Source organism: Natrix helvetica (assembly GCF_964273705.1).
Source record: "Natrix helvetica genome assembly, chromosome: 1".
NCBI classification, from domain to species: Eukaryota; Metazoa; Chordata; class Lepidosauria; order Squamata; family Natricidae; genus Natrix; species Natrix helvetica.
In genome coordinates this window covers 116,983,489-116,996,316 of record NC_138548.1, presented here as the reverse complement: position 1 = coordinate 116,996,316, position 12,828 = coordinate 116,983,489, and the positions used below count along the sequence as shown (strand labels likewise).

At 46.2% G+C, this 12,828-nt stretch overlaps 2 protein-coding genes across 4 annotated transcripts in view; both read right to left on the bottom strand.

Annotated features, from left to right (window-relative positions):
- LOC309383869 (caspase a-like) overlaps window positions 1–12,131 on the bottom strand; it is a 42,436-nt gene extending 30,305 nt beyond the window's left edge. Inside the window, exons 1-2 of one of the 2 annotated variants that reach the window (XM_081936842.1) lie at window positions 11,911–12,131; window positions 2,343–2,639 (exon numbers count right to left, since the gene is read on the bottom strand). In XM_081936842.1, coding sequence (XP_081792968.1) covers window positions 2,343–2,613 — 271 coding nt within the window. In that variant the 5' untranslated portion in view covers window positions 2,614–2,639; window positions 11,911–12,131. The remainder of the gene's footprint in view (window positions 1–2,342; window positions 2,640–11,910) is intronic. The other variant, XM_081936843.1, reaches the window with a different exon arrangement.
- Window positions 1–12,828, bottom strand: part of LOC309383865 (NACHT, LRR and PYD domains-containing protein 12-like) — a 259,601-nt gene that overhangs the window by 74,738 nt on the left and 172,035 nt on the right. The gene's annotated exons all lie outside the window — the stretch shown is intronic.

Sequence of the window (12,828 nt, the reverse complement as noted above, 5' to 3'; positions counted from 1 at the left end):
ACTGCTGAACTGCAGGTAGCCTGCAGAACTGCATTCTAACCACTGTGCCACCAGGGGTCTTAACATTATATACATTATAAATGGTCTACATTTATAATGTATATTAGATTTCTTATAATTTCTATGCCTTTCTATACATGTATTTTCCTCTTTCCCCTTTTTCTTTTTCTGATGGACTTGAATGGCCCACAACGGTGAAAATTATAATAGCTGGCTGTGCCCTTGCCCTCTCTCCCACTTCTGGGTTGCTTGGAAGAAGAACTGCCATTCAACTCTTTCCTAAGACACTACTAAGCCAAAGGGATATTATGTTCAATAGTAACAAAGCCATCCAGAAACCAAGCAAGGCCAGATCAAATATATTACTCATATCCTGGGGCCATCCATAAATGCAGTCAATACCATCTCTGTGCTAGGTATCTACCTGAAACGCAAGTGGAAAGAATCTAGGTAATTGTTTCTTCCTGTGTTCTTCAAATGTTCTTCATCTCCTTTTGAGCAGATGGAATCATCCCCTCCCATCAAAAACCATTTTCCATCTCTTGGCTCCAACTACATGTGGTCCCCTGGAAGGCCTTAATTAACCATAGATGTAAAAGAGGGCAGGATTCAAGCCCCCAAGGAGCCCAGCCACTTCCTCAAGGCTAACTGGCCCAAATGCCAGGACAAATTGCCTTGTGCAATGGGCAGTGACTGACTGACAGTGTGGTAGAATTTGCTGAAAAATCCACATGCACCAGCAGCTGAAATCTGAATGAAGCAGAAAAGTATCACATTGTACAGTTTGAAGTGAGATTATCAATAAGAAAATATCAGGAATTTGGTTATTTTTATACGGCAAAGGTTTCCTTGTCAGGAAGGAGAAAAATTAGTTTGCCTCAGTTTCCTCCTCTTAAAGTCCCTCCTATCAAGAGGGACTCTTGAGCTCCCCCTCACCCCATTCTTCTAGGAAAGCAAGATGTGGGCCTGAGTGCTCACTGCCTATGTCAGCCAGGAGGATCCCATAATTCCTTCTGCAGTACTCACATTTCTATCCCAATTTCTTTTCCATGTGTGGATGGTGGGGGTAGAAATTATTGACTTCCCAACAGTGTGTGCTTTGTGGTGTGTGGCGAGTGTAGTCCATATTACATCCCTGTACCATTTATTCTCCAAGAATACCTTAAATTTGGGGAAACTTGCATACCATCTTCATCATATCATCAAGCTCCCAATTTGGATAACAATTCCTTTGTTGTTTCCAATTGTGTATATATCTCTTTCAGGCATTAGACGCTTAAGGTTGACCAAGATTTGTTGCCTCCTCTGCCAACTCGGTGCCACCATTTATTCACAGGACATCTTAACACTGGAAAATCGCTTTCGGGATTACTTGCTGCAGGCGCTGGATGGACAGCTGGTTGAGTTAACAGATGAGTGAGCAAACAGGCTATCAGAGGGAAGCAACAATGGGTGGGCACTGGATGGAGAGCAGGCATGAAGGTGAGCAAGCGGGCTGTCAGAGGGTGGCAGCAGTAGGTTGGCTCTGCCCTGAACACTGAACTGGAGGTGTGCTAGTTGGGAAGCAAGGTAATGTAGTCCATGATCCAGGAAACCAAAGTTGTCTTGGTGACACCAACCTTTTAGCCTGAAGTTTATTTCTAGAATTCTTTTTCCCTCAATGGGTGTTGGCCTTTCATTGGGAGTATTGGTGAGAACATCACTTGTGCTCCCAGCTCCTTAACTTTTTTCCCTAGTTGCTGATAATCTTTCAATATTGTGTTCAGATTCTTTGTTGTGTCATTCATCCCTATGTGAAGGAGGAGAAAGGGGTAGTTCTCTGTTGGCCTAATTCTTTTGGTGACGTTCTCAGCCACATCTTTGATTTTTGCTCCAGGGAGACAAGATACCTCCCTAGATTGAATGTCTGGTCTGCAGATAGCTGGCTGGGTTCATCTGAGAATATAATCTGCTATCATCAAGAACTCGTCTACCTTTCTTGGGAGTACTTTTCAGTTTATCACAGATGTGTTTGATAATGTGACTTTTCAAGGGATATTTGATTATGTCTTTTTTCTAGGTGGCTTGAACTTGGCCTATCTGTTTACTTTAACAGTGACAGGAAAATGTCAAGCTGAGTGATAGTGCAGATGTTCTTTTAGATTTGATTTCAAGCTCAAGACCTGGAATCTCAGACTGGGATAAAAGTTCCACTCTGAAATCCCAGGGAGCCACTGCCGATCCTAACCACCACCAACAAATCGGGTGAGCAAGATTCAGTGGCAAAGAAATGATAATGGCTCTTTATTGCCTTTTGATCTTAAGTGGAGAGAACATTTCTGTAATATGTTGGGTTTGCTTACCTTTCTGTCCAGTTTCTTCAAGTTTTTCTGCAAGATCATTTCTGTTGCATTTTTGAAGGACATCAATGCACACCTCTAGGGCATCTTCTCCATAATGTTGACTCAGGAGATCTACAACGTCTTGTGCATCTGCTTTCTCCAATGAAGCTCTAGGAATGTTTGGCCTTTCATTATAATCAATAGAATTTAGCCTCCATTTAAATTCTTTTAATTCTTTCACAAGGAGTTCATTCAATGCATTGTAAAGTTCTTCTTTCACGGACTTATTCATGTCAATTATGATGGATTATATCCGATCTAAAATTAAAATTAGAGAATTAAACTAATATGGAAAATGAGATTTGAAGGCAACAGTATTCAAGGTAAACTAGTTAGCTCATTCACAAAGGCACAGCAGTTTATTTATGATTTCATTCATACTGGTTTGTGTATGTCACCTATTCCATACATTCTAGGCAGGTTATATTCCTAAAAGGTAGACAGCACTCATCCTGACCTGAGATGACAAGCTATAAACAAGAAGCTTGTCCTTCAGGTTTTCACCTGTCTTTTCCAATGATGTGAACTCAGAGCTTTCCTCTTGGCTTTAAAATAATGGGCAGACACATGCCCCAGGGGTGGGCTTCAAATTTTTTTACTACGTATTCTGTGGGCGTGACCTATTTTGTGGGTGTGGCTTGGCAGTCATGTGACTGGGTGGGCATGGCCAACTTGATGTCACTCACCAGGAGATGTCAGGGATTGGGTAAAATGTGATGAAGCTCACTTAACAAAGCTCTTGCTTAGCAACCAAAATTTTGGGATCAATTGTAGTCAAAAGTCAAAGACTATCTCTGCCTTCCTCTGCATGGCAAACTCATTCTTCTTTCTGGCAATTTTCCTCTCTGTTAGAGGCACCAAAATAATCCAGACAATGTAAGGTTTCCTCCTGCAGCAGTGGGTTGGACTAGATGACCTCCAAATAGACTTCTAGCCCTAAATTGCTGTGCTGTTTTTCTTTCTTTCTTTCTTTCTTTCTTTCTTTCTTTCTTTCTTTCTTTCTTTCTTTCTTTCTTTCTTTTTTCTTTATTTCTCCCTTACCTCTGTGGGAGACAACCTGTAAGCCTCTACTTTGCTTGCTTGCTATCAGCTGCCATAGAAACGGGGAGGGTGGGGGATGGTGATATTTGGGAGGGGAATTACTGGTACTGGAGGAGTTATCAAGAAGGGACTTTTGTTCTCAACATCTTCTGCGCATGCGGATGTCTCGTGTTTGGGCTCGGTCAAGTTCTACTGCCTCTGCATACTAACTGAATGAGGTCATTTGAAGATGCACCCCACATGCCATCTTAGGGAGTTGCAGATTGGACACTGGGCTGGGATAATTGGGGGGAGGGTGCTGAGTAAACATTTGATATGTACATGTTTGAAGAGCCTTTTTCACTCAGATCTTGCTTTTCTTTCATTGCTTTCATTTCATAGCCAGTAAAAGTACCTTTATTCAAGGTACTACTCAAATGCAGTTACTCCCAGAAAGGCCCATTCCACATTCCTGCCAGATAGAGATAATGAGCCTATAGAAAGTTTGGCTCCATTCACAAGCAGGGAATCATCCAAACCCTTTTAGAAACACAAACCCCAAAACTTCAAAAACATAGAACCATGTAAGAATCCTACCTTTTATCCAGCTGACCCAGAAACAAACTGCTGAAGGTCATTTTGCAAACCTCCTTCTGAGCAGCTTTTCAATTTAAAGCAGGCTTCAATTTAAAGTTTGCAGCATTAAGACTTGTGGGCTTCAACTCCCAGAATTCCACAGCCAGGCATGCTCAGTTCCGATTCAAAGCAACAGCATTTGTTTTTCTCCTTTGCTGAATCTCCCAGCTGAAAAGTGAGTTTCTTTCTTTCTCTTTCTCTCTCTCTCTCTCTCTCTCTCTCTCTCTCTTTCTTTCTTCTTTCTTTCTTTCTTTCTTTCTTTCTTTCTTTCTTTCTTTTTCCCTCCCCCGCCCTCTCACTTACTTTCTAAAACCTCTTTTCTCTTGCCTGAACTGGCAGGGGAAAAGGGCGTTTTATAAAAGCTTCTGACGGGAGAACCGGTTTGGGGGGATGGCCAGGCCACCATTACTACTGGTACAGTACGCCAGATTTTCACTACATCTTCTGGCATATCGGACCGGATCAGGAGGAACCCTCCTCTGATATGCCCCTTGAGGTAACATATTCTGTGTTCAAAAACACAGTAAACTGTTCCTTCTGGATTGTCAGAAGGGATGCCATGGAAATGTAGAGAGTGTTTTCTCACTATCTAATCCCATTTAGGTCATTCATAAGAACAAACACTGTAACTTCCATCCCTGAACTCAGATCAGAAGAGATGCAGATACGGAGGTTGGAGATGGAATGATAACTATTCAAATGATGACTTTATATGTACAAAAAATAGTAAAAAGAAATAGTAAAGGAAAAGGTATAGACAAAAGTGTGGAAAATAATAGAAAGCGAGAAGATGAAAAAAGACTAAAAGAAGCTATTTCTGGCCTTGTTTTTCAATAATCACTTGATACAATTTATTTCTCAAAATTACATAATATAGTTTCCCCAATACAGTCCTTTTTAACCAATAAATCCAGGAGTTCATTTTTATCCATTTTGAACAAGGAGTCTTTAATTAGTTTTTAGTCTTTTATAAAGTGATTGTTTCTTCCTTTCCTAATCAAACATCTCAATTTAGCGAATTGAGCTGCAGTCCTTCTAAATGACTTCTAAAGAGCGCCAAGTGGCAGGGCGGCTTTCTCATTCCCTGAGTAGGGCGCGGAAGCTCTGGTGACAGAGCGAGGAGCGCTAGAGTCCCCCAAATGCTCGATGTCACAGACCATCAGGTTAATCCTGCTGCACTGTCAAATCCCTTGAGTGAAAAGGAGGGCAGGAAAACAAAGCGGAAGGGAGGGGGCAGGTGGCCCTATGCGCGCGAGGGCTTTGCCTGTAAACGTTGCCTCTAAAGTTAAAGAAAACGAGGGGAAAAAGGAGATCTGTCAGAGCAAGCTCCAAGATGTTTTTGCTTCCCCTCCGTTAAAGCCTCAGGAAAGAGGAGAGGGGAAAGTCTCAAGCCCTGCAGGCGCCGTGAGGGGAATGGCAAGCTGGAGGGGGAGGGGGAAGAAGAAGAAGAGAGCGTGGCCACAACGAGAGGAGGGGGAAAGAGGAGGAAGGGGCAGTCGTGATGTTGGGGCTCAGGGTCACAATCTCAAACCCCTTCCTGTGCCAGGGAAGTGGATGGCTCTCTCCTCTATCAGGCTTGCGCCTGCGTGCGCACATGGCTTGGACCGAGGTAGTAGCTCTCAGGTCTTCCTGGTAAGCGGCTGGCCAGGCAAGTGCGCACAGAGTCATACCAAGTTACGTTGAGTTTGCTTTCATTGAAATTGCAATTGCTGCTGGAAGCAACCTGTGAGGGAGGGTCAGTTTACCTATTGCTGAATGATTCAAGTTGTTAGTCAGCTATTAGCAATCAGTCTATGTGTTGCTTCTTTCCCTTTCCACTCAAACGAGGGGAGGGAAGAGGGAGGGGGGAGAGGGACTGCAGTGAATCAGAGCAAAGACGAAGTGGCTGGAGAGACAGCAGAAAAAGGCACATCAAACATGGCAGCGCTGCAAAGCATTCCTCCTTTAAAGAGAGGGAGTGGGTGAGAGACAGAGAAAAGATAGAAGTAGAAGAAGAGACGGGGGAGAGGGGGAATGGGGGAGACGACGGAGAATTGCACCAGTCAATCTCCAGCACTGCCTCTTTAAGTCATGGGCAAAAGTGCCGGTGCCGAGCTCCAGCTAGAAACTCCCAAGCTTCAAGTGGCTGCGGGCAGACTCAATAAGAGATTTCAGCACCTCCCCTTGGAAACACAAAAAGAAAGTCTGATAACAAACCTTTGGCTCCATCGGAGAAAGCATTAAAAAAATTGGCACATGACAGCCCTGTACATAAAGCCTTAACAAGCCCAGTGTCTTTTGGAGAACCCAGGTGCTGGGCACGGGCTTCTTAAGGCTTTATAAAGAGAAAGAGAGAAAGAAAGAAAAAGAGAAAGAAAGAGAAAGAAAGAAAGAAAGAAAAAGAAAGAAAGAGAGAAAGAAGAAGAAAGGAAGGAAGGGAGAGAAAAGAGAGAGACAAAGAGAAAGAGAAAAAGAGAGAAAGAAAGAGGAAGGAAGCAAGAGAGAAAAGAGAGAAAGATAAAAAGAGAAAGAGAGAAAGAAAGAGAAAGAAGGAAAGAGGGAGGCCACACACTGGACCTCTCACGAGGGAGGCCACACACTGGACCTTGTCTTTGTCTCTGGCCAGTGGACGAGTGATCTGGGAATAGGGGACCCAACTATTATTCCCCTGTCATGGTCGGATCACTCACTTCTCCGGCTTGACTTCCCTGGTGCTACCCCCCGCTGCGGGGAGGCGGAACCGGAAGGTATTAGATGGTTCCGCCCCAAGCGCCTGATGGAACCAGATAGGTTCCAGACGGAGCTTGGGCCACCTCCTGTGGACCTGACCCGCCCCCGAGTGGAGGACCTGGTAGACGCATGGAATAGTGCGACTACCAGGGCCCTAGACCGGGTGGCGCCTTTGCGGCCTCTCCTGCGGCGACGAACCACCCTGGCCCCTTGGTTCACTGAGGGGCTAAGGGTGATGAAACGCCACAAGAGACGCCTAGAGAGTCGTTGGAGATCCTCCCGTTCCGAATTTGACCGAGCACAGGCACGAGCCTACTTGAGGACGTACCTTGTGGCATTAAGAGCGGCCAAACGTCAATATTGCGCCGCTCTTATTGCGTCCGCAGATAACCGCCCTGCCGCCCTGTTTCGGGTGACCCGCTCTCTCTTGTCTGAGAGACCGCGGGAAGCCCCTTTACAGGGCAGAGCAGAGGAGTTTGGGAAATATCTACAGGACAAAGTCGCTCAAATCCGGATGGGATGGGCCCCTTTCAGTGGTCCAGTTGAGACGCCCGTGGCGAGTCTTGAGGGACCGCTCTGGGAGGAGTTTGACTCGGTTGCCATCGAGGATTTGGACAGGTTGCGTGGACGTCTGCGACCTACCACATGTTTATTGGACCCGTGTCCCTCCTGGCTTGTACTGGCATCCTGGGAGGTTACACGTGACTGGCTCCTGGGCCTAGTGAACGCTTCGCTGGGTGAGGGGTTTCTACCGGCCGCCTTGAAAGAGGCGGTGGTGAGGCCACTGCTCAAGAAGCCTTCCCTGGACCCAACGGATCTAGTCAATTATCGTCCAGTCTCCAACCTTCCTTTTTTAGCGAAGGTTGTAGAGAGTGTGGTAGCACAACAGTTCCCACGTCACCTGGAGGAGAATGATTATCTAGACCCGCGCCAGTCCGGCTTCCGACCCGGGCACAGCACAGAGACGGCCTTGGTCGCATTGGTCGATGATCTCTGGAGGGCCAGAGATAGGGGCTGTTCCTCTATCCTGGTCCTATTAGATCTCTCGGCGGCGTTCGATACCATCGACCATGGTATCCTGTTGCACCGGCTGGAGGGGTTGGGAGTCAGGGGCACCGTTTTACGGTGGTTTGGCTCCTACCTCTCCGACCGGACGCAACGTGTGTTGGCAGGGGAGCAGAGATCGACCCGGAGGCCACTCACTTGTGGGGTGCCACAGGGGTCGGTTCTCTCGCCTCTCCTGTTCAACACATACATGAAACCGCTGGGCGAGATCATCCGTGGTTTTGGGGTGGGATACCATCTGTATGCTGATGATACTCAGCTATACATTTCCACCCCGGACCACCCCAATGAGGCCGTTGAAATGATGTCCCGGTGTTTAGAGGCCGTACGGGTCTGGATGGATGGCAACCGACTAAAACTCAACCCTTCCAAGACGGAGTGGCTGTGGCTTCCGGCCTCCCGGTTCAACCAGTTGATTCCATCTCTGGCCATTGGGGGCGTTCAACTGGCCCCCATGGAACAGGTGCGCAATTTGGGCGTCCTCCTAGATGCCCGGCTGTCCATGGACGACCATGTAACAGCCGTGGCAAGGGGGACGTTCCATCAGGTTCGCCTGATGCGCCAATTGCGCCCCTTATTGGACCGGGATGCCCTACGCACAGTCACCCATGCGCTAGTGACGTCTCGCCTGGACTACTGCAATGCTCTCTACATGGGGCTTCCCTTGAGATGCACTCGGAGACTGCAGTTGGTCCAGAACGCGGCCGCGCGGGTGATTATGGGGAGGACTAGATACTCCCCTGTAACACCTCTCCTGCGTGAGCTGCACTGGCTTCCTGTAGTCTACCGGGTGCGTTTCAAGGTTTTGATTATGATCTTTAAAGCGCTTCATGGCACAGGGCCTAGTTACATGCAGGATCGCATCCTGCCCCATACATCCCTACGACCAATCCGCTCTCACAGAGAGGGACTTCTCCGGGTGCTGTCCGCCAAACAGTGTCGGGGGGCAACACCCAGGAGCAGAGCCTTCTCTGTGATGGGCCCAGCCCTGTGGAATGACCTCCCCCGGGACATCAGGATTACTTCCGATCTCCGCTCCTTCCGTGTACAACTGAAGACCCACCTCTTTCAACTATCTGGCCTGGCTCAACCGTAAATTTTCTTACTCCTCCTGACAGTTCTTTTACATTTTTAAATTTTAAATGGTTTTTATAATTGGGGTATTTTAATGGTGGTTTTTTAATTGTCTAATGTGATGTAATTTGTTACCTCCTCCGTGCATGTTATGTCTTTGTATATATTTGTGTTTATGTGTTTCTACATGTGTTTTATGTTTTATATGTTATTGTACGCCGCCCCGAGTCCTGTTTGGAAAGGGAGCGGCTAATAAATTTAAATTTATTTATTTATTATTTATTATTTATAAGAGAAAGAAAGAAAGTAGGAGAGACACAAGAAAGAAAGAAGGGAAAGAAAGAAAGAAAGAAAGAAAAAGAAAGAGAACTTATGACCACAATTGAGCCCAAAATTTTGGTTGCTAAGCAAGAGCGTTGTTAAGTGAGTTTCACCACGTTTTACAAGTTAGCCATGCCCACCCGGTCACATGACTGCCAAGCCATGCCCTCAAAATAAGGTGGCCAAATGGACAGACAAGCTTTCTTCAGGAGTGGACCAATGGACCCGTGCAGACACAGAAGTTCTTGCTTTAAAACACGGACTATAACAAGCCACAACAACTTCAAAATGGCATTGTGTGCTCCCAGACATCATAACACAAATTATGCTTGATGCAAGCAGACAAAACACATCATTTGCATGATGCTATCCTGACTCAGGCATCAGCATTTGCCTTATTTGCCTGGGTGGCCATATAAATCTTATTAATACAAAAATACATCAACGGGATTTTAGAATGCTGGAAACTCTGGAAATTTTGTCAAAGGGATAAGAGTCGGCGTCACGGACTAGATCAATATCCAGCTCAGACTTTTGTACCCAGCAAGAGTTCCATAGAATGGATATGGACATAGGAAAGGCCCTCTAATGTATTGTCTCCCAATCATCAATTCGGTTCAATTCAATTCTCCCTACAGAGAGATTGGCTTTGGTTTGTCTATTATACAATGAGCTACAGCAGCAATGTCGAACATTTTTTGGATCGCGGGCCATAGGGGGGGAGTGCAGGGAGGTTGTGCACCGGGGTGCCACACCCATAATGCAACGTGTGACCCCCCCCCCAGTATGCATGCGTGCATGAGAGGCGCTCCCCCCCATTTTTCCATGCTTTTTTCACCCTTCCCAGGCTCCAGAGGCTTTATAGGAACCCTGGGAGGGCGAAAACAGCCTCCCCTGCCCCCCAGGAGGCTTTAGGGATCTTCAGGACGCTCCCCTGAAGCCTCCGAAGGGCACAAAACGACCCTCTGAGGAAACCGGAAGTCACTTCTATATTGCTTATAGGGTGGTTTTTAGTTCTCCAGAGGCTTCAGGGAAACCTCCTGAAGGTCCGTGAAGCCTCCGGAGGGCTTAAACCGACTCTATGAGCAAACCGGAAGTCCGTTCCCAAACTTGCTGTTTGCCCATATGGCCGTTTTTTTGCGCTCCGGAGGCTTCAGGGAAGCTCCTGAAGCCTCCGAAGGGCCTCCAGGGGGGCAGGGGAGGCTCTTTTCGCCCTCCCCAGGATCATTTAAAGCCTCTGGAGCCTGGGGAGGGCAAAAAATGGCTTTAAAAAAGACTGAACTCAGCTGGCCAGCACGCGCATGCGCACTGGCCAGCTGACAGGGCAACACCTCGCATGCCCTGACAAATGGCTCTGCGTGCCACCTGTAGCACGCTTGCCATAGGTTCGCCATCCCGGAGCTATAGCATGTGAGGTAGATACTTAGTAGCTGTGCTGAATTACAGGGTGATGGCACCAAGGAAGCTGGATCAGGCTCAGAGTTCTCAAGGCTTCGAATTTGGAAGAATCTGAAGGGAAGGAAGTGACTCAGATAGCAAACCAAGAATAAATAAAGTAATGAGATTCACAACCCCGGAAACCAAAGATATTTTTAAAAGCTTTGTGCATGTTCATTAGCTTTGTGCATGTCTGGGTGTATTAAGTTTGTTGTAACAGCATCCAGATCATGCGTTACAGCCACTTGAGATTGAGGGTTGGAGGGCATCTTAGTATCCCAGGAAAGCAACTCCTATCTTTTAAATGCTCGATCTCAGGGCAAACCAAGTTGTGCTTTTTTAAACTCCTGGAGTGAAATTCTTTAGGATCAGTACAACCCAGGTGCCCGGTTTCCATGGACTATCATGGATCTGGATAGGGACAAATTGGCCAGTTAAAAAACTCTGCTCATGAAAAAAGGAATAGTGGACTCTTCAGCAGAGGTGGAAGGGAGAAAGTCCCCTCTGCTGATTTTAGGCCTCCTAGCATGGAGAGAGATGCCCAACAGCAGCTGAAGCAGAGGGGGATGGATAGTCCTCCTTACATTAGAAGGTAGATATTTGACCCGAGTCAAATCCCAAGACAGAATCAAGACAGTTCACATGAATTAAGAGTGGGCTGGCTCACTTGGTTAGGATGCTGTGTTGGAGATCAGCACGTCCATGTTTGAGAGCCAAGAGCTGCTGCATGGTGGGATGAGCTCGCATCATTCACTCCCGCTCCTTGAATGGGGACAAGAAAGAAGCCCCCCCCCCATCTCCCAGGCAAGGGTGATGTCACCAGTTAATCCTTTCAATCTAGAAACACCTTAAAAGATGCCTTTGATATGAATGGAATGGGAGTTCACATTTAATCAAACCCCATCCCAGCTATCAAGGGATAGAAACCAAAGAGATCTACGCAGTAATAGCTGAAACACTCCAGGGGCCCATACTGGCAGCCAGTTTATAATTGATCTACTAGGTATAAGAGCTTTTCTAGAGTTAAGTTACTGCCCAGGCTGAGTTGTATGAAATTTGCCAGTTGCGAACCCTTCACTGCTTAAATAAAGTGCAAGGAAACATTTTCCTCTAGGCTGAACATGAACTGTTGAACAATCTACATGAACAATCTGGATGCCTCTGATAACTAGAAGTGTCTGGATATGCCCATTCACAAGCATCTCACGCAAGCATCTACCCAGAAAAACAATTGATCCATGTGGAACAATAAAGTGTTTAGACTTACCACTCTGTTGTGAACACCTACAGGCATAATCCGATGCTGCTAAGGGGATGAAAAGGTCTGTTTACTGGATTTTCATACCGGATATAAAGAGTAGTTTCACTTTTAAAAGCATGTGTGTTGCTCCAACCCTCTTCCTGCTTGTATTTCCTGCTTGCTTGTGTAAGGTTCCAGCAGTTTTCCCCGAGCCACTGAGATGCCAAAGAGGGAGACTCGAGACGAGGCTTGCAAAAAGTATCAGCTTTTATTTATGGCCATCGTAAAAGCTGGGTGACAAAACTATATCCAAAACATACAAACAAATGCATGTAAGGAATAGCCACACCCTGGAAGAGGGGCTCAGAGTATTATATACATTTTAGGCGGAAACAAAGTTTATCCAATCAAAGACAAAGACTCGTTACCAACGTGATGTTTAAAGACTTCTTTTGTTCAAGTTTTAACCACCAGAGCTCACACATAACGCTAGAAATAATCTGCTTGTTTCGGTTTCTTATGCTTATGCAGCTAAATTACGGAAAAGCAGCAACTGTGGGCAAAGCAAAATTCACCTATTGCCATTAGAAAAACCAGCTTAAAGGACAACGGTAATTTAGGGAAACTGTGAACTTCGTGGTCCTCATCAAAAAGGATTTGCGTTTCGGCTGAGGGAATAAAACTTGAAATCTATTTTGGGGGTATGTCTACTTTGCTAGCCACCGTCTCTTGCAAAACCGTAGTTTTTAATAAAGTGCTTGCTGCTTCACTTAATGGCTGTCCAATTTCTGACTGGTGAGTGGGTTTCGCACAGTGCCAATTTTTAATCTAGTAGTTCGGCATTTTCCAGCTAAACGTAGAAAAAAACATAACCCCACTATGGATTCTTCGCGCTTGCGCGGTCAGATGCTGCCCCCTTGCGGCACAAAGTGGGAGAGTCTCAAA